The 22,162-nt window shown below is 36.6% G+C and overlaps 1 protein-coding gene and 1 pseudogene across 5 annotated transcripts in view; both read right to left on the reverse strand.

Moving 5' to 3' along the window:
* Window positions 1–1,104: 1,104 nt before the first annotated feature.
* LOC309664961 (small ribosomal subunit protein uS8 pseudogene) lies at window positions 1,105–1,584 on the reverse strand (annotated as a pseudogene). The gene has a single exon. The product of its transcript is annotated as a small ribosomal subunit protein uS8 pseudogene (transcript).
* Window positions 1,585–19,562: 17,978 nt separating this feature from the next.
* SMC5 (structural maintenance of chromosomes 5) overlaps window positions 19,563–22,162 on the reverse strand; it is a 101,944-nt gene continuing 99,344 nt past the window's right edge. For 3 of the 4 annotated variants that reach the window (XM_082470875.1, XM_082470874.1, XM_082470876.1), the window contains one exon: window positions 19,563–22,056. In XM_082470875.1, the coding sequence (XP_082327001.1) occupies window positions 21,913–22,056 (144 nt within the window). In that variant the 3' untranslated portion in view covers window positions 19,563–21,912. The remainder of the gene's footprint in view (window positions 22,057–22,162) is intronic. The other variant, XR_014266083.1, reaches the window with a different exon arrangement.

The raw sequence follows: 22,162 nt of genomic DNA on the forward strand, positions 1-22,162 counted from the left end.
GAAATCTAATTCTTATATAGTGATCTTGTATCCTGTAAATTCACTTAACTCACTTATGGGCTCTAGTAGAGTTTTTATAGATTTCATCAGATTTTCTACATAGGGGAGCATGACATTTGTGAAAAAAAGGCAGTTTTACTTCTTCCCTTTCTGGTATAGGTGGGTTTTATTTCTTTTCTCTTGACCTTATTGCACTGGCTAGAATCTTTAATGTTGAGGTTTGGCATCCTTGTCTTCTTCCTGATCTTAGGGGAAAATTGATTCAGTTTTTCACAATTTAGTATGATGCTAGTTGTTAAGATTTTAAGTAAATGCCCTTTAATGGGTTGAAGAATTTTCTTTCTATTCCTACTTTTCTGAGAGTTTTTATCAGGAATGGATGTTGGATTTTTTCAAATGATTTTCTGCATCTATTGACATAATCAGAAATAATTTATGTATTTATTTATATATTTATAGATGAATATTCTTTAGTTTGTTAATATGATGAATTACATTGATGGATTTTCAAGTGTCAAAACAATCTTGCATTCTTGGGATAAACTTCACTTGGTCAAATGTATTACCCTTTTTATAAATTTTGGATTCAATTTGCTAAAATGTTTGATATCTATGTTGATATCTATATTTATAACATAGGAATATTGGTCTGCCATTTCTCTGTAATATCTTTGTCTGGTTTTGGTGTCAGGGTAATTCTGTAATCATAGAATGAGTTGGGAAGTATTCTCACCTTTTTAATTTTTTGAAAGAGTTCATGAAGAATTTGTAAATGTTTAGTGGAATTCACCTGTGCTGCCCTATGGGCCTGCAGTTTTCTTTGTGGGAATGTTTTAAACTACAAATTCAATTTCTTTAATAGATAGGCTCTTCAGGTTATATATTTCTTCCTGGGTAAGCTTGGGTAATTTGTGTCTTTCAAGAAATTTGCCCATTTTATCTAAGTTGTTGAATTTATTAGCATAAGGTTGTTCATAATATTTTCCCAGATTATTATTATTATACTTATGTGAAAAATGTCATGGGTAATTTGATAGGGATCACATTAAATCTGTAGATTGCTTTGGATAGTATGGCCTTTTTTTTGCACCAGAGTCCTCTGAGGCATTTTATTTGCATGTGTATATTACATCCCTAGAAAAAGAATCCAAGTATTTTCCCTCCAGTGTGTTTTCGTCTTGCTTCTTCATGGTCCATGATGCCAGCTGAGGTTGTCAGTACAATGAAAACAAACTGACGGGACGGGAGCACGTTATTCTGACATTTTTCTAGATCTTTGAGTTGCACATCAAATCTGGGGCTGATCACTCCACAGTTATTTAGCCTGCCTGTGAGGTTCACAACAGTTTCCCCAGCCCTGTGATCATCGATGATTTCAAATTTGCCAATGTAACCATGATTCATCATCACAGTTAGAAACCTGATGATGACTTGGGAGCACGGCCTAATAAGAACCTGGCGTTTGCCTCTTTTTTTCGCACTGTTGATACTCTTGAGAGCATCAGCCAGGACATTCATGCACACCATTATGGCGGCACAGAAAGATGGTGGAAAGAGCAGTATGGCCATTTTAACAATATTAATTCTTCCAATCCAAGAACATGGGATATCTTTCCATTTCTTTGAATCATCTTCAATTTCCTTTATTAATGTTTTATAGTTCTCAGTATGTAAGTGTTTCACGTCTCTGGTTAGTTTTATTCCTAAGTATTTTATTTTTGGGGGGGTGCAATTTTTTTTTAATATAAATTTATTTTATTTATTTATTTTTGGCTGCGTTGGGTCTTCGTTGCTTTGTGGACCTTCTCTAGTTGCGGTGAGCGGGGGCCATTCCTCCTTGCAGTGCGCAGGCCTCTCATTGCGGTGGCCTCTCCTGTTGTGGAGCACAGGCTCCAGGCACGCAGGCCTCAGCAGCTGTGGCTCGTGGGCTCCAGAGTGCAGGCTCAGCATTTGTGGCACACGGGCCTAGCTGTTCCGCAGCATGTGGGATCCTCCTGGAACAGGGCTCGAACCCCTGTCCCCTGCGTTGGCAGTCGGATTCCTAACCACTGCGCCACGAGGGAAGCCTGGGGGGTGTGATTTTAAAAGGGATTCTTTTTTTACATTCCTTTATGATATTTCATTGTTAGTGTAAAGAAATGCAACCGATTTCTGTATGTTAATCTTGTATCCTGCTACCCTGCTGAATTCATTGATCAGTTCTAGGGTTTTCTATCTATAGTATCATGTCATCTGCATATAATGATACTTTTACCTCTTCCCTTCCCATTTGGATACTTTTTATTTCTTTTTCTTACCTGAGTGCCTTGGCTAGGACTTCCAATACTGTGTTGAATAGAAGAGGTGAGAGTGGGCATCCTTGTCTTGTTCCAGATTTTAACAGGAAGGCTTTCAGCTTTTCCCCATTGAGTATTATATTGGCTGTGGGTTTGTTAAAAATGGCTTTTATTATGTTGAGATATGTTCCCTCTATACCCACTTTGGTAAGAGTTTTTATCATGAATGGATATTGAATTTTGTCAAATGCTTTTTCTGCATCTACTGAGATGATGGTGTGGTTTTTGTCTTTTCTTTTGTTTATGTGGTGTATCACATTGATTTGCATACGTTGAACCATTCTTGTGAACTTGGGATGAATCCCACTTGGTCATGGTGTATGGTCTGTTTTATGTGTTGTTGGATTCGGTTTGCTAATATTTTGTCGAGAATTAGTAATTTAAAAACTATGGTAATAGACCAATGTAACCCAATACAGATTGGGGTTTAATAGATGATAAAGATGGAATTTCAAACTAATGGAAGAAAGGTGGACTATTTAGTATATGGTATTGGCACAACTGATTGGGTTTTTTTGGGGGGATAGGGGTGGGGCTTGATCCCTCCCTCATTCTTATATCAAAGTCAATTATAGACAAAACAAAAATTTAAATGTAAAAGCAAAACTATAAAAATAATGAAGAAAATATGAGTAAATTATTGATATCATCTAAGAGTAGGAAAGACCTTTCTGAAAATGACATAAAATACCAATTGAAAAATCTGATTAAAACAAAATTGAAAAAAAAACCCACAAAGCCAACAAATCTTATCTAGAACAACTAAAAACACCATAAACAAAATCAAAAGGTATATTGGGAAAACTATTTATAACTTTTTAAAACTTATATCATGGGAAAATTGAGATTATATATCTATCTATCTATATATAGATAGATATAGATAGATAGATAGATTTCCTAAAAATCAGAATGAAAAAGTCCCTAGTAGAAAATAATGGGCACAGAACGTGAACAGATAATTTAAAGAAGAGATACAAATGATTGAGAAACATAAATATAGGCTCAACCCCACTAATATAATGATGGTTTCAATTAGAGCAAAAATAAAATACTATTTTTCTTGCCTACCAGATTTATGAAAATTAAAAAGATTTGCAGTATCCAATAAAGTCAGCCCTTCGTATACTTGGGTTCTGCATCTACAGATTCATCCAACCATGGATCACAAAAACTCAGGAAAAAAAAGTCCCAGAAAGTTCCAAAAAGCAAAACTTGAATTTGCGATGGGCTGGCAACTCTTTACATAATATTTACATTGTATTTACAACTATGTATTTAGTATTTGCATTGTATTATGTATTATAAGTAATCTAGAGATGATTTAAAGTATCAGGGAGGACGTGCATAGCTTATATGCTAATACTTCACTGTTCTATATAAGGGACTTGAACATCCAAGGATTTTGGTATCCACAGGGATCCTGGAAACAATCCCCCTGAGGATACCGAGGGACAACTGTATATGGGAGTGTGATAATTCTGTACTACTGTAACAGAGACAAAACAAAGTGGTTTAACAAAGATGCTCAAAGATGATCTGTCTTCCTGCTCGCAGGGCTTTTGCAACTTTTGCTCCATAATGCCAACAGCCCCTTCCAATTTATGTCCTGTCTTGCCTTGGATTGATGTGGCTACATTGTGCTCTCCCAGGCTGGGTCTTACTTAAGTCATGCCCAACAAGGGACAGAGGTTTCTTGTCTGAATGGGGCTGCTGTTCTCATGTTGTACATGGGCCCCTTGCTTCTCCTCCTCTCCGGGCAGTAGTGTGTGGAAGGCAGGGGTGTGGTCAACAGAGAGTGAGAACCTGGTCTAGGAATGCAGTGATTTTGGCCTAAAGAGCTCAAGAGAAGTCACTGTTGGAAAATCTGTTGTTCTATTTTCATGCTATAAAATTCCAAACGGTAAATTTTACATGACTAGAAAATGAATGATGGTTCTTGTTTTCCTGCATACTCAGGGTAAGACTTGCCCTCATCATCAGTGAGCACAGTGTCCCTCTCTGACAGTCACTGGAAGTCGCTGGATGCTGCGCTCTAGGGAGCAATAATGTACCCAGCATTAAATAAGTGGTACTGGGGGACTGCATAGGTGAGATGACGTATAGTGTTTCAATATAAACAAATTCCCAAGAGTTACGGTGTTTAAAGTAATAACACAGTTGCTACTTTTTTCTCCAGGTGGGATATAATATTAGCCAGAAAGGGTGATTTGTCAATAAAGAAGAGCTAGTTCCTGGACCTGAACAGGAAAATATGATGCACTTATTGAACAATAAACAAATATTTAAGTACTTTCTACTCATTATTCTAAATCTTCATCAATAAATCACTATACCTTACATGGACCAATAAATTTTCTAATACATTTAAAAGTTAAATTGTTTACTTTGTAACCAGAAAGAAGTACAGGTTTTTTAAAAGACTAGGAAGAATTACACCAAAGTGTTATAGTGATTGTGTCTTGAGTGTTGGCTTCTTAAGAGACTTTTTGGTTTCTTTTTTATATGTTCTATAATGCAGTCATAATAAACTAGAAAATAATAACTTGGACATGGCCACATAGCTAGTTAAGTAGAAGAAACAAATTCTCCTTGAGTCCAAAGTCCATACTCTTTTTTTCTCTTAAAAAAATTTCAAAAATAAGTAATAAAATGTATATAATTCAAAACATACAAAAGGACTGGTGAGAAATAAATCTTCCTCCCAATCTGTTGTTCAATTATCTAGCTCCTTCCCTCAGAGGCAGCCACTGTTAGTTTCTTTGTATCCTTCAAGAGAGAAAATGTAGCTCTGTGTGTGTGTGTGTGTGTGTGTGTGTGTGTATTTTTTCTTTTTAAACATGAATGACAAATACACACACACACACACACACACACACACACACACACACTCTTCAGTACTTTGCTCTTTTCATTGATACATCCTGGAGATCTGATCATGTCAGTATATAAAAAACAGACAACTGTACATTATTATATTAAATGGATATTTGCACCATGATTTATTAACTCATCCTCAACTTACTGCTATTTCAAAGAATATTGAACTTAATAATATTCTCACACATGCGCTTAGAAATACATGTGAGAGTATATAGGTGGGATAAATTGCTGTAAGTGGATTTGCTAGGTCAAAGGGGATACTTATTTAAAGTATATTGCTAAATTACTCACTTCAGAGGTAGTCCCAGTTTTACACTTTCACCAAAAAAGCATGTGTATCTTTCACCCCAAGCTCGCCTACTTCCTGAACTTTGCCATTTCCCATGCTCTTTTCAGTGTAGCACATTGCCTGGCTCTGAGTCCCAATTCTAGCATTTACTAGGTTTGCGACTTTTGGAAGTCAATTTAATGTCTCTGAACCTTCATCCTTAATGAAGATAATATCCATTTTCCATAGTTTCTATCAAAATTAAAGGTGATATGTGAGAGACCAAACATTACACACATGGTAGGCAGAATCAGTATTTTTATATATTCTATATATAAATAGCTCTTGTACTTTTCTTCCACTTTTCCACTTCTATTCTTAGCCTAGCAACTGTTCCGGCTTTATTATTCACCTACTTGCTTTCAGTATCTTTTTCACATGTCCTCCCCCCTTCCCCCAAATCTGATGGTCAAATGAATCTTCCTGAATTCAAGTTCTAGTTGTTACTCCCCTGCCTTAAAAAACAAAAACAAAGCCAAAGCCAAACCTGTATAACTAAGTGGAAATTCTGTACCTTATTTTCCATTATCTAGCCCCACTCTACCTTCCTAAGTGATTAGAGAGGTAGCTATCACAAGTGCATCTACTATCCATATATTGATTAATACCAGACAGATGCTTTGCTAATTAGTACAGCAAATGTCAGAAATGGGTTTTTATTAAATTGATGGCTTGTAATTAGCATGATGAATGTTAGAAATGGACTCTCACTGAGAAATTACAGATATTCAAGATATGTATTAATAGATTGGCTAAAATGTTCAGACGCTCCCCATTATTTTGTGAACTGGGAGTAAGTTCTATGTGCTTTACCCTTAGAGGTGGTTCCCAAATTTTGAACACCCAGCAGTTCCATGGCCAGACTTCGGGTCTAACGATTTCTAGTTGTTTCATGTCCATTTAAAGGAATATTATCACATCCGGTATGAGTGAACCTGTCATGCAAAGTGTGATCAAATCACCCGAACTGGTAAAGAGCAGGACTTCATCAGAGTTACAAAACAAGTTGTATGGACAGTTTTGTGCTTGCTTGTAATAATGCTTAACAAAGGTGTGAGAGGCAGAATTTGATCTAAGACTGACTTTCATCATATCCTGTTAAACAAGGGTGTGGGGGAATAGCTAACTCTCATCTGTGCTAAACTTTGTTTGCCAGTGAAATCCATAAGAGTTGTACATGACGACATTATCTTGGACCAGTTGGGAATAATTGGATGTACATTTATAACATCATGAACTCCCCTCTCAATTCCAACAGTATTAAATCTGCATATCACTTAGTGCATTTCAAAATTTGTCTTTGTGGTCCACTGTATACCACTGGTAGACGAAGTTTCTTAAAAAAAATTAAAAAAAAATTTTTACCTTTTGACCCCCTTCACCTATTTCTGCTACCTCTTCCCCCAACTACCCCTGGCAACCATCAATTCATTCTCTGTATCTATGAGGTCGGTGTTTTGTTTTTTTGTTTGTTGTTGTTATTGTTGTTAGAGTCAGTATTTAAGAGAGATCATGCAGTATTTCACTTGACATAATTCCCTAGGGGTCCATCATGTTGTCACAAATGGCAAGATTTCAATCTTTTTAAAAACTGAATAATATTACATTATTCCATATATATATATTCACATTTTCTTTATCCATACAACTATTGATGGACACACTTAGGTTGCTTCTATATTTTGGATATTGGAAATAACGCTGCAATGAATATGGGGATACATTTATCTTTTTGAGTTAGTGTTTTTATTTTCTTCAGATAAATACCCAAAAGTGGAATTGCTGGATCATATGGTAGTTCTATTTTTAATTTTTTGAGAAACCTCCATACTGTTTTTAATAGTGGCTACACCAATTTACATTCCCACCAACTGTGCACAAGTGTTCCCTGTTATCCACATCCTTGCTAACACTTGCTATTTTTTGCCTTTTTGGTAATAGTCATTCTAACAGGTTTGAGGTAATAACTCATTGTGGTTTTGATTTGCATTTTCCACATCATTAGTGATGTTGAGATTCTTTTTAAAATTTTTTTTTTATTGAAAAACATAGTTGATTTACAATGTTGTGCTAGTTTCAGGTGTACAGCAAAGTAATCTAGTTATACGTGTGTGTGTGTATATATATATATATATATATATATATATATATATATATATATATATATATTTACATTCTCTTCCATTATAAGTTATTACCGATATTGAGTATAATTCCCTGTACTATACAGGGAATCCCTGCTATACAGTAGGTCCCTGCTGGTTATCTATTTTATATATAGTAGTGTGTATATTTTAATCCCAAACTCTTAATTTATCCCTTCCCTCCCCTTTGGTAACCACAGTTTGCTTTCTGTATCTGTGAGTCTATTTCTGTTTTGTAAATAAGTTCATTTGTGTGATATTTTAGATTCCACATGTAAGTGGTATCATATGGTATTTTTCTCTTTCTGATTTACTTCACTTAGTATAATAATCTCTAGGTCCATCCATGTTGCTGCAAGTGGCATTATTTCATTCTTTTTTATGGCTAATGTTCCATTGTATATATATACCACATCTTCTTTATCCATTCATCTGTTGATGGACACTTAGGTTGCTTCCATGTCTTGCTATTGTAAATAGTGCTGCAATGAATATTGGGGTGCATGTATTGTTTCAGATTATGGTTTTCTCCAGATATATGCCCAGGAGTGGGATTGCAGGATTATATGGTAGCTATTTATTTATTTTACTTCTTTACTTATTTACTTTACTTACTTACTGCACCACGCAGCATGCGGGATCCCTGTTCCCCGACCAGGGATCGAACCCATGCCTCCTGCACTGGAAGCACAGAGTCTCAACCGCTGGACCACCAGGAAAGTCCTGGTAGCTCTATTTTTAGTTTTTAAAGGAACCTCCTTACTGTTCTCCGTAGCGGCTGTATCAATTTACATTCCCACCAACAGTGTAGGAGGGTTCTCTTTTCTCCACATCCTCTCCAGCATTTATTATCTGTAGACTTTTTTTTGCACTGCACTGAGCAGGCTGCGGGATCTTAGTTTTCTGACCAGGGACCAAACCTCTGCCGCCTGCGTTGGTAGTGTGGATTCTTAACCACTGGACTGCCAGGGAAGTCCCTAGACTTTTTGATGATGGCCACTCTGACCAGTGTGAGGTGATACCTCATTGGAGTTTTGATTCGCATTTCTCTAATGATTAGTGATGTTGAGCATATTTTCATGTGCTTTTTGGCCATCTGTATGTCTTCTTTGGAGAAACGTCTATTATTTTTTTTTGGCTGCATCAGGTCTTTGTTGCAGCTTGCAGCCTTCTCTCTAGTTGTGGCGTGCGGGTTTTCTCCAGTTGTGTGTGGGCTCTGTAGTTGTGGCACACGGGCTCTCTCATTGAGGCACATGAGCTCAGTAGTTGTGGCATGCGGGCTTAGTTGCCCCATGGCATGTGGAATCTTAGTTCCTTGACCAGGGATTGAACCTGTGTCCCCTGCATTGGAAGGCAGATTCTTTACCACTGGACCACCAGGGGAGTCCTGAGAAATGTCTATTTAGATCTTCTGCCCATTTTATGATTGGGTTGTTTTGATATTGAGCTGTATGAGCTATTTGTATATTTTGGAGATTAATCCCTTGTTGGTCGCATTGTTTGCAAATATTTTCTCCCATTTTGTAGGTTGTCTTCTCATTTTGTTTATGATTTCCTTTGCTATGCAAAAGCTTTTAAGTTTAATTAGGTCCCATTTGTTTACTTTTGTTTTTATTTTCATTACTCTAGGAGAAGACAGATCCAAAAAGATATCTGCGATATATTTCAAAGGGTGATCTGCCTATGTTTTCCTCTAGGAGTTTTAAAATATCTGGTTTTACATTTAGGTCTTTAATCCATTTTGAATTTATTTTTGTGTATGGTATTAGAGAGTGCTCTAATTTCATTCTTTTACACATAGCTGTCCAGTTTTCCCAGCACCACTTATAGAAGAAACTGTCTTTTCTCCATTGTATATTCCTGCCTCCTTTGTCTTAGACTAATTGGTCATAGGTGCGTGGGTTTATTTCTGAGCTTTCTGTCCTGTTCCATTGATCTATATGTCTGTTTTTGTGCCAGTACCATACTGTTTTGATGACTGTAGCTTTGTGGTATAGTCTGAAGTCAGGGAGTCTGATTCCTCCAGCTCCATTTTTCTTTCTCAAGATTGCTTTGGCTATTCAGGGTCTTTTGTGTTTCCATACAAATTAAAAAAATTTTTTTGTTCTAGTTCTGTGAAAAATGCCATTGGTAATTTGATAGGAATTGCAGTGAATCTGTAGATTGCCTTGGGTAGTACAGTCATCTTGACAATATTATTTCTATCCAAGAACACAGTACATCTTTTCATCTGTATCATCTTCGATTTCTTTCATCAACATCTTATGGTTTTCAGAGTACAGGTCTTTTGCCTCCTTAGATAGGTTTATTCCTAGGTATTTTATTCTTTTTGATGCAGTAGTAAATGGGATTGTCTCCTTAATTTCTGTTTCCAATCTTTTGTTGTTAGTGTATAAGAATGCAAGAGATTTTTGTGTATTAATTCTGTATCCTGCAACTTTACTGAATTCATTGATGAGCTCTAGTAGTTTTCTGGTAGCATCTTTAGGATATTCTATTTATAGTATCATGTTATCTGCAAACAGTGACAGTTTTACTTCTTCTTTTCCAATTTGCATATTAATTTTTCTTCTCTGATTGCCATGGCTAAACTTTCAAAACTATGTTGAATAAAAGGGGTGAAAGTGGGCATCCTTGTCTCGTTCCTGATCTTAGAGGAAACGCTTTCAACTTTTCACTGTTGAGAATGATGTTATCTGTGGGTTTGTCATATATGACCTTTATTATGTTGAGATAGGTTCCCTCTTTGCCCACTTTCTGGAGACATTTGTTTCTTTGTTTTTTTTTTTTTATCATAAGTGGATGTTGAATTTTGTCAAAAGCTTTTTCTGCATCTATTGAGATGATCATATGGTTTTTATTCTTCAATTTGTTAATGTGGTGTATCACACTGATTGATTTTCAGACACCGAAGAATACTTGTATCCCTGGGATAAATCCCACTTGACCGTGGTGTATGATCCTTTTAATGTATTGTTGGATTTGGTTTGCTAGTATTTTTTTGAGGATTTTTGTATCTATGTTCATCAGTGGTATTGGCCTGTAATTTTCTTTTTTTGTGGTATCTTTGTCTGGTTTTGGTACCAGGGTGATGGTGGCCTCATAGAATGAGTTTGGGAGTGTTCCTTCCTCTGCAATTTTTGGAATCTTTTTAGAAAGATAGGTGGTAACTCTTCTCTAAATGTTTGATGTAATTCACCTGTGAAGCCAGCTGGTCCTGGACTTCTGTTTGTTGGGAGTTTTTAAATCATAGTTTCAGTTTCAGTAGTTGCGATTGGTCTGTTCATGTTTTCCATTTCCTGGTTCAGTCTTGGGAGATTGTACCTTTCTAAGAATTTGTCCATTTCTGTTTGGATGTCCATTTTATTGGCACATAGTGGCTTTTAGTAGTCTCTTAATGTCTTTTGTATTTCTTATAACAACATTTTTCATTTCTAATTTTATTGATTTGGGCCCTCTCCCTTTTTTTCTTGATGAGTCTGGCTAAAAATTTATCAATTTTGTTTATCTTTTTCATGTATCTGTTGGCCATCTGTATGTCTTCTTTAGAAAAATGCCTATTCAGATCTTCTGCCCATTTTTAAATAGGTATATGTATTTTTTTCCTATTAAGTCATATGAATGCTTTATATATTTTGGATATTAATCCCTTATCAGATATATTATTTGCAAATATTTTCTCCCATTCAGTAGATTACCTTTCCATTTTGTTACTGGTTTCCTGTCCTGTGCAGAAGCTTTTTAGTTTGATCTAGTTCAACCTGTTTACTTTTGCTTTTGTTGTTAGATTAAAAACATCATTACCAAAACCTGTGTCAAGGAGCTTACCACCTATCTTTCTTCTCAGAGTTTTGTGGTTTCAGGTCTTATGTTTAAGTCTTTAATCCATTTGAGTTAATTTTTGTTTATGGTGTAAGATAGTGGTCCAGTTTTATTATTTTGCATGTGGCTGTCCACTTTTCCTAACATCATTTCTTAAAGAGATTGTTCTTTCCCCACTGTGTATTCTTGGCTCCTTTGTCATAAATTAATTGATCATATATGTGTGGGTTTATTTCTGGGCTCTCACTTCTGTTCCATTGACTTGTGTGATTGTTTTTATGCCAATAACGTACTGTGTTAATTAATATAACTTTGTAATATAAGTGGACCCTTGAACAACATGGCTTTGAACTGCATGGATTCACTTATACCTGGATTTTTCACTAAATACATACTACAGTACTACACGATCAGTGTGAAACTGCAGATGTGGAGGGCTGACTGTGAAGTTATACACACAGATGACTGTATGGCGGGTTGGTGCCCTTAACCCCTCCATTGTGGAAGAGCCAACTCTAGTTTGAAATCAGGGAGTGTGATGCCTCCAGCTTTGTTCTTCTTTCTCAAGTTTGCTTTGGCCATTCAGTGTCTTTTGTGGTTCTATACAAATTTTAGGATTGTTTATTCTATTTCTGTGAAAAATGTCATTGGAATTTCGTTAGGAATTGTATTGAGTTAGTACATTGCTTTGGGTAGTATGGACATTTTAACAATATTCTTCCAATCCATTAGCACAGGGTATCTTTTTATTTGTGTTGTGTTCAGTTTCTTTCATTAACATTTTGTACTTTTCAGTATACATGTCTTTCACCTCCTTGGTTAAATTTATTGCTAGGTATTTTATTCTTTTTGATGTAATTGTAAAAAGGATTGTTTTCTTCATTTCTTTTTCTGATAGTTCATTATTAGCATCTAAAAATGTAAGAGAGTTTTTGCATTGATCCTGTATCCTGAAACGTTACTGAATTCATTTATTAGTTCTATCAGTTTTTTGGTAGAGTCTTAAGGGTTTTCTACATATTGTATTATGTCATCTGTAAATAGTGAGTTTTAGTTCTTTCGTTCCCATTTGGATGCCTTTTATTCCCTTTTCTTGCTTAATTGCTCTAGTTGGGACTCTCAATACTATGTAGAATAAAAGTGGTGGAAGTGGGCATCCTTGTCTTGTTCCTGATCTGAGAGGAAAAGTTTTCAGCATTATACTGTTGAATAAGATGTTAGCTGTAGGTCTGTCATATATGGTCTTTGTTATGTTGAGGTATGTTTCCTCTATCCCCACTTTGTTGAGTTTTTATCATGAATGGATGTTGAATTCAGTCAAATGTTTTTCTGCATCTAATGAGATGATTGTATGATTTTTACCACTCATTTTGTTAATGTGGACATTGAAAAATCCTTGCATCCCTGAAATAAATCTCACTGGATCCTTTTAATGTATTGTTGAACTTGGTTTGCTAATATTTAGTTGAGGATTTTTACATCTGTGTTCATTAGGGACATTGGCCTGAAAATATCTTTTGTTGTGGCATCCTTGTCTGGTTTTGGTATCAGGGTAATGCTGGCCTCATACATTGAGTTTGGAAGAGTTTCCTCCTCTTCTGTTTTTGGAAGAGTTTGAAAAGGGTTGGTATTATTTCTTCTTAGAATGTTTGGTAAAATTCACCAATGAAGCCACTTAATCCTGAACTTCTGTTTGTTGGGGAGTTTTTGATTACTGATACAATCTTGTTACTAGTAATTGGTCTGTTAAGATTTTCTATTTCTTCACAGCTGCCTTGAAAGGTTGTATGTTTCTAGTAATTCACCCATTTCTTCTAGATCATCCAATCTGTTGGTGTATAATTGTTCGTATTGGTCTCTTCTAATCCTTTGTAGTTCTGTGGTATCAATTATAATTGATTATATTATATAATTGATACCACTTTCATTTCTGATTTTGAGTCCTCTTTTTTCTCTTGGTGTGTCTAGCTAAAGTTTTGTCAATTTTATCTTTCCAAAAAGCAGCCCTTAGTTTCCTTGATCTTTTTTTATTGTCTTTTTAGTCTCTATTTCATTTATTTTTGCTCTTATCTTTGTTATTTTCTTCCTTTTACTAACTTTGGTCTTTGTTTGTTCTGCTTTTTCTAGTTCCTTGAGGTATATAGTTAGGTTGTTTGAGACTTTTCTTGTTGTTTGAGGTATGCATTTATAGCTATGAACTTCCCTCTTTAACTGCTTTTGCTGCAACCCATAAATTTTGGTATGTTCTGTTTCTTTTTTTTTTTTTTTGGTCTCAATGTATTTTTAAAAAATTTTTTAATTTTAATCTTTATTTTTGGCTGCATTGGGTCTTCATTGCTGCACGCAGGCTTTCTCTAGTTGTGCCAAGCGGGAGCTACTCTTCATTGCGGTGCACGGGCTTCTCATTGCAGTGGCTTCTCTTGTTGCAGAGCACAGGCTCTAGGTGCACGAGCTTCAGTAGTTGCAGCACGTGGCCTCCGTAGTTGTGGCACATGGGCCCTGGAGCGTGTGGGCTTCAGTAGTTGTAGCACATGCACTCAGTAGTTGCGGCACGTGGGCTCTAGAGTGCATGGGCTTCAGTAGTTGTGGCACATGGGCTTAGCTGCTCCATGGCATGTGGGATCTTCCCAGACCAGGGATCGAACCCATGTCCCCTGCATTGGCAGGCAGATCCTTAACCACTGTGCCACCAGGGAAGTCCCTCAAGGTATTTTTTTCTTTTGACTTCTTTGACCCATTGATTGTTCAGTAGTATCTTGTTTAATCTCCACATATTTTTGCATTTTCCAGTTTTCTTTGTGTAATTGATTTCTAGTTTTATACTGCTGTGGTCAGAAGAGATGCTTGATATGACTTCAATTCTCCTAAATTTATTAAGACTTGTTTAGTGGCCTAACATATGATTTATCCTAGAGAATGTTCCATGTGTACTTGAGAAGAACGTATATACTACTGCCCTGGGATGGAATGTTCTGTATATATCTGTTAAGTTCACCTGATCTAATTTGTCATTTAAGGCTGTGGTTTCTTCATTGATTTTCTGCCTAGATGATCTATCCATTGACATAAGTGGGGTATTAAAGCCTCCTACTATCATTGTATTGTTGTCTATTTCTCCCTTTAGGTCTTTAATATATGCTTTTTACATTTGGGTGCTACTATGTTGGGTGTACAAATATTATGTCCCCTAGTTGGATTGACCTCTTTATCATTTTGGAATGCCCTTCTTTGTCTCTCATTACATTCGTTTTAAAGTCTATTTTGCCTGATATAAGTATAGCTACCCCTGCTTTTGTTGTTGTTTTCATTTGTATGGAATAAATATCTTTTTCCACTGATTCATTTTCAGTCTGTGTGTGTCTATAAATCTGAAGTGAGTCTCTTGTAGACAGTATATAGATGGGTCTTGTTTTTCTTAATCCATTCATCCACTCCATGTCTTTTGATTGGAGAATTTAGTTCATTTACACTTAAAGTAATTATTGATAGGTAGGAACTTATGGCCACTTGTTCACTGTTTTCTGGTTGTTCTGTAGTTCCTCTCTGTTCTCATCATCTTCTCTTCCTCTCCTCCTTTATGGTTTGATGACTTTCTTTACTGGTAGACTTAAATTCCTTTCTCTTTATCTTTTATATATCTACTACAAAATTTTGCCTTGTGTTACCATGATGCTTACATATAACAACTTATATCTGTAGGAGTCTTATTTAAGTCAATAACAACTTAAGACTGATCTCATTTTAAAGCTCTCCATTTCTACTCTATTCCAACCAACCAACTTCTATGTTTTTGATATTACATTTATATCTTTTTTTTTAAATTTTTATTTATTTATTTATTTAGGGCTGTGTTGGTTGGGTCTTCGTTTCTGTGCGAGGGCTTTCTCTAGTTGTGGCGAGCAGGGGCCACTCTTCATCGCGGTGCGCGGACCTCTTACTATCGCAGCCTCTCTTGTTGCGGAGCACAAGCTCCAGACGTGCAGGCTCAGTAGTTGTGGCTCACGGGCCTAGTTGCTCCGTGGCATGTGGGATCTTCCCAGACCAGGGCTCGAACCCATGTCCCCTGAATTGGCAGGCAGATTCTCAACCACTGTGCCACCAGGAAAGCCCCACATTTATATCTTTTTTATCTTGTTACTTAATTATTGTAATCAGTTATTTTTACCACTTTTGTCTTTTAACCTTTATACTAGCTTTAAAAGTGATTAATCCTTTTCTATATTTATCTTTCCAGTGAGATTTATTCTTTCATATATTTTCTTACTAACTAATATCCTTTCTTTTCAGCTTAAAGAAGTCCCACTAACATTTTTATAAGACCAGTTTAGTGGTGATAAACTCCTTTAGTTTTTGCTTCTCTGGAAAACTTTTTTATCTCTGCTTTAATTCTGAATGATAACACTGTCAGGTAGAGTATGCTTTGTTGGAAGTTTTTTTTTTTTTTTTTCCTTTTAGCATTTTGAAAGAGTGCCATTCCATTCTGGCTTACAAAATTTCTGCTGTAAAATCTGCTGATAGTCTTATGAGGATTCTCTTGTATGTAGCAAGTTGGCTTTCGCTTATTGCTTTTAAGATTCTCTCCTTATCTTTAACCTTTGACATTTTAAGAAAATGTGTCTTGGTGTGGATCTCTTTGGGTTCCTCTTATTTGGAACTCTCTAGCCTTCTTGTATCTGATTGCTGTTTTCTTCCTCAATTTAGGGAACTTTTCAGCTATTGTTTCTTCAAATAATTTTTCTGCCCCTTTCTCTCTTCTCCTTCTGGGAGCCCTATAATGTGAATGTTACCCTATTTGATGGTTTCCCTAAGTTCTTAAGCGATCTTCTCTTTCTCATTTTTTTCCCCTTGTGCTGCTCTGATAGGGAGAATTCCACTGCCTTGTCTTCAAGTTAGCTGATTATTTCTTCTACTTTATTTAGTCTCTTGCTGAACCCTCTAGTGTACTTTTCAGTTCCGTTATTATATTCTCCAGCTCTGTGACTTCTATTTGATATCTTCTTATGTTTTCCAACTCTTTGTTGAAGTTCTGTGTTCATTTATTCTACTCCCCTGTTTGTTGAGCATCTTCATAATCATTACTTTCAACCCTTTATCACATAAATTACTTATCTCCATTTTATTAAGCCTTTTTTTCCCCCTGAGCTTTTATCTTGCAATTTTGTTTGGAACATATTCCTCTGTTCCTTCGTTTTCTTGACTACCTGTGTGCAGTAGATAAAACCACCACTTCTCTCAGTCCTAAAGGAATGGCCTTGTGTAGCAGATGAAAGTTGTTCAACCCTGCCCTAGCCTTTGGTTTTCTCTCAGACCTTTGTGATTGTCCAAGCACCTATTATATTGTTAATAGCTCCCAGTAGTTGAGGGTGTGCCAAGACCTGTCCATGTCCCAGGGGGAGGTTCTCACTACCTAGATTCAGGCTGATAGGAAGCCAGATCCTCAGGCAGCAGCTTTTAATACTATGGAAATATATGTAGTCCTGTGGGATTCTAAGTGTAAACCCTGTTGGCTACCAGAGCCAGGAAATCTAGAAGTATCCCTGGGTGGCAAAAAAGCTGTGGCTCCAGACAAGTGTATAAGCTCTTTTTTGAGAGACACCAGCAAGCAGGAGCAAGGCAGAGGGAGAGCACCAGGATGGCATCCATAGCCTATTTCCCTTGAGAACAACTTTGTGTAGGCCACTCGATGTGTGCCATATTTGAAGCCTGCTTCTCAGGCCAAAGCTCCAGGACAAGTAAAGAGGCCTACTTCACAGAAAGACTGGGGTGAGGGTATACTTCAGTCTGCTCTGTGTGCAGTGTTCCGCCAAGAGCCGTCTCTGTGATAGCCACAGTCCTGTGGGGCCCAGGAACACAAGCCCCCCCTGGCCATCACAGCCAGGCAATCAAGGGCTGTCTCTTGGGCAGAAGCTGCAAAAAGTGAGGACTGGATATAAAAACCAGGGTACCAGACATGTGTAAAGCTCCCCTCTGGGAGACACTGGCACTCTGGAGCATGGCAATGGGAGAAATTGAAGATAGTACCCCCTCTCCCAGACCTCTGGAAAATATTGACAGCCACCAGATGTGTGATTTAATCGGAAGCTTGTCCCTCACACTGCAGCCATGATTTTTAATAGGCCCTCTGCACAGACTGAGCTCCTGGGTCTGTTGCCTCTTGCCATTCTCTGGGGATGGTAGCTATTTAAGAACTCTTTCTACATTGATTATTGTCCTGTGGGACCCACTGGCATAGGTCCCATGGTTAACAGAGTCAGGTGGTATAGAGGTGCTTGCTGGCAGCAGCCACAAAAATTGGGGCACCATATTTTTCTGGTGACACTGATTCTTATAGTCCCATGGGACCAGGAACACAAGCTACCCTAGCCTCCAGAGCTGGGCAATCAAGAGGTGTCCTCCAGGCAGCAGCCAGCAAAATAAGGGCATCAGATGCATGTGAAAGCTCTCACCCGAGAGACACTTGTGCTCTGGAGCATGGCAGAGGGAGAGCATGAAAATAGCACTTGCCAGTCTCTGTCCCCAGAATGTCCTAGCCAGCTCCCAGATGTGTATGTCAAAGTAGATGCCTGCCCTCAGGAAGGCTGATGCTTCAATTCAAGCAGGTGAGCCTTCTTCACTTTATGTCTGGGTGTGATATGTTGCTTCTGAGCTGGGCCCTGGGGTTGGTGAGTTTGAGCACACCAGGCTTTTAAGAGCCATTTTTCAGATCACTACAGTTCGGGTCTCGGGACATAAGCCCCAGTGGTTATCAAAATTAGATGGTGGCTTGTCTTCCAGGTGTAGGTCTTAAAAGTTGGGGTGCCTGATGTGGGGTTCAAACCCTTCATGCCTCATCAAGAAGCTCCAGGTTTTGAGTTCTCTTCCAATTTGGGGCCTGCCAAGGGTGGGGTTTATGGTGAGTTTGTGTTCCAGCCTCTCCTACCCTCTTTGATGTGATTTTCTTGCTTGCCTGATGTGTAGTCATCACTCAGCCAGCCTTTAGGTTTCTTTTAAGAGGAATTTTCCACATGTAGCTGTAGACTCTGTGTCTGTGGGAAAAGGTGAGTTCACGATCTTCAAGATGGGGTTTGCCATCTTGAACCGGAATCCCCACCCTAAACTAAGTTTCTTGACAGTGGAATCATATGCAGGCTATATTTTTTATTCAAAATATACAGCATAGTGCTTTCCCAGTGGTACATGTAAATAAGGACTGACTACATGAATAATGGAATAAATATGCTCAAATATCTGTCAGTGTTGGGAGAAAGGGCATTCATTCATGCTACAGTTACTGAGTGCTTACTATGTACTGATAAGCATTTTTCTATGCCCTGGGGAGGTAGCAATCAACACAAAATAGTCTCTGTCTTCAGAGAGCTCATATTCTAGTGAAGAAGACAGACAAGGAACAAAATATATAATGGTAAGTAGTGATAAATGCTATGAAGAAAAACCAGGGTAAGAGCACAGCAGAGCAGCTTAGGGATGCTATTTTAGATGAGGGTAGAGTGGGGAGATATGTAGATATCTTTTTTTTTTTTTTTAATGTAGATATCTTGAAGGCTGTGACAACTGGATTTTTATGAGTGTGATGGAAAACCTACCAAGTCTTTTCTCTGAAAACACTGTCAATAGGCCATAGGGTAATCAGTTATCTCTTTGGGTCTGTGGCAGAGACTCCTGCTTGTCCCCAGTATTCACCCTCCCCCTCTTGAGTAACAGAGTGGCTAAAGTTTAACTAGGTACATAGACACAAAAGATGACATATTCAAGGCTCTCTTGCAGGCCATCTAAGGTTTCAACCTAAAAATATTTATACTTGCCTTGTAACTGGTTTCTTTAGATGGTTTAAACCTTTTTTTCTTTTATTTCTTGATTCATTTAGACTAATTTCCTTGCAGGCAGACAAGGGACTACATTTTCTATCCTTCTGAACATGGACTGCCAAACACTGTTCTGTAAATGGTAGGCATTCAATAGACTTTTCAGCAAATCTGAAAACCAAAATGACTCTTACGAAGGTTCAAAGTATATAAAAACATTTCTCATTTAAAATGACATACACCAAAAGAATATGAAAATATGCATTTATTACCAACAAAGGAGCATTTCCCACAAAGAGTTTTTTTCCAATTACACACACACACAAACACACACACACAATAGCAGGACAAAATTACACTTTTTTTTTTTCCCGCTGCACTGCACAGCTTGCAGGATCTTACTTCCCTGACCAGGGATTGAACCCAGGCCCTCGGCAGTGAAAGCATGGAGTCCTAATCACTGGACCACCAGGGAATTCCCTCAAATTACATTTTTTTACACATTAAAGATTCATACTCCAAAGAAAATAAGCACATGTCCAAAAGACAATTAACTAGAAAGCAGCAAGAAATCTTTCCTTTTACTTACTGCTAAAAACCTTTTAATTTCTCTCAGGCAAATCAATGAAGATTTTGTCATTAAAAATACTTGCTTGTCACCTTAGGGTTTTAAATATTTTATTCATCAAATCAGACTGTTATTTGACGTTTTTACAGTTTGTATGTAATTAAAATCAACTTTTACAGAAAATATGTGAAGTTTCAAGTGGCTGAGACTAATGTGCTAGACTTACTATTCTTCACAGCTCAACATTCAATGTAAAACCAAATATTTCTCCACTAGAGAGAGAGAAATGCTTATAAACAAGGTATGGAATAATTATTGGCATATGTAAACTGAAATGTAGTTGACCATTTTATTTTCAAACACGCCTAATCTTCAAACTTCTTTTTCACATTGATAATCATTTTGCAGAAATAAGATGACTGGCACTAACTCAGACAGTAAACAAACTACACCAAGCACATATTAGTAAAGATACTTTGGTGGAAAACGAAGTATTAAACAACAAAAACATTTGGTAACAACATCCATTTACTAATATGTTACCAAGGTTTTCAAGGTTTACATGAGTTGTTTGCACTAGTAAAAATGTTATTTTAAAATATTTTCATAGTATATGCATTAGACTTAGTTTAAGAGGGGAAGGCTCTTTTAAAATTTTTATGAAGAAAAAAATAGCTTTTTAAAGAGAAAATGTCCAAGTAAGAGGTTTATTTTTTGACCTAACAAGAATATAAATTTCAGTGGCTATTTAAGAACATACAAAACCCAAATTGACTGCAATTCTTCAATTTAGTCAAGCTGCCAAGTCAAAAAAATAATTCTGTTACTACCGGCACAGATCCAGTCCATTGTTCAAAGATATGTCCTTGATCTAGTCCGTTATTTTACAATATTTAAAAGAATAGAATTTGTTTTGGCACTGTTAATTAGTATAACTCAGAGATAAACAAATGATGTTCTCATCTAATTCTTTCACGTTGAAAGAACAGTTTAAACTAGATTTTCTAAGATAATGGGGTAGGATCAACACTGTAAGTTTTAGGACCTATATAAGCTTAGATTCTAAAAACATTATGGTTTTAAACAAATCAATGCTTTTCCTCACTCTTTACATAACACTGAGAAATTTCAAATATAAACTGTAGAAACCAGTATATGAAATCTTAAGAAAAATCTTACTAAAAATAATTATGAAAATGCTTTAGAAATTTAAGATGTAAAATACAATTGACTTTAAATTAAAAAAAGGAAAAAACCACCAAAACCCAAAAAACCTCACCCACATTTTACAGGGTTATTCTTTAAAAACCCTTGGCACTTGATTTTATTCTCTGTCAATCTTTTGGTTGCATTTTTTGCATCATCTAGTGGCCACCTTGTGGCATTTCAAAGAAGTCCTGCTACCATTTTTGAACCCCAGTACTTTTCCCTCCTTTGAGATACCAATATAATTATAGTATCAAGTTTCATAAAACTTTTTTTAAAGGCTCATAAAATTCCATTTCCTAGTGGAGATAAGGTAATCTTTTTAATAGGAAGAAATGAATAGATTTGCCATAAATTATTACTATACATTAGACTAGACATTTCCATATCAAGTTTTAAAAATTAAATATAACACTGGGAGAAACTATGACTTAAGCTGTAGAGTCATCTTTAGACTCTAAAAGTAGTTAAAATTACTTTGCAAGTAAAGCTCAGGGTTACCATGTCAACTAAACTTCTTGTAATTGATAAGCCCTTCCACTGTACCTTTGATTTGAGTAGCAAATACTTTTAAAAATGGGGACCCAATGACTTATGGTCAGAGTGCTAAGGACTCAAGAAGACTTAATTTTTACTACCAGATGATGTTCCACAGAAAGAAGTTATTATGGTCTCTTTTCATTGACCCATTTGTATCTAATATAGGGTTTCCAAAAATAACTGATCTTTTTAGTCTTAATGAATCTCCTAACTTTTATTCAGTTGAGCCACACTTATATACAGGATTTAACAGAAAAGTCCCAAAGTTCTTGCCCCTTTACTTTTATTGAGAAGGCTGAGTGAATGTAATACGGCGCCGCCGCCTTTGGAAAGCCTTTAAATTCCATCTGTTTGGTTCTAGCATATGAGGACCATTGTAGACAAATAATACCGTCATCTTTTCATTATAAGGAAGATTTTGCAGGAGCTGTAAGTGTTAAAACAAACTGTCATATAACGCTTTCCATAAAGAAGCACAACTTTCCAACCTTACATGTGTACAGTCAAGTATTTTATTTGTAATATGAATGAAA

This window comes from Balaenoptera physalus (genome assembly GCF_965194825.1).
Source record: "Balaenoptera physalus genome assembly, chromosome: 7".
NCBI classification, from domain to species: Eukaryota; Metazoa; Chordata; class Mammalia; order Artiodactyla; family Balaenopteridae; genus Balaenoptera; species Balaenoptera physalus.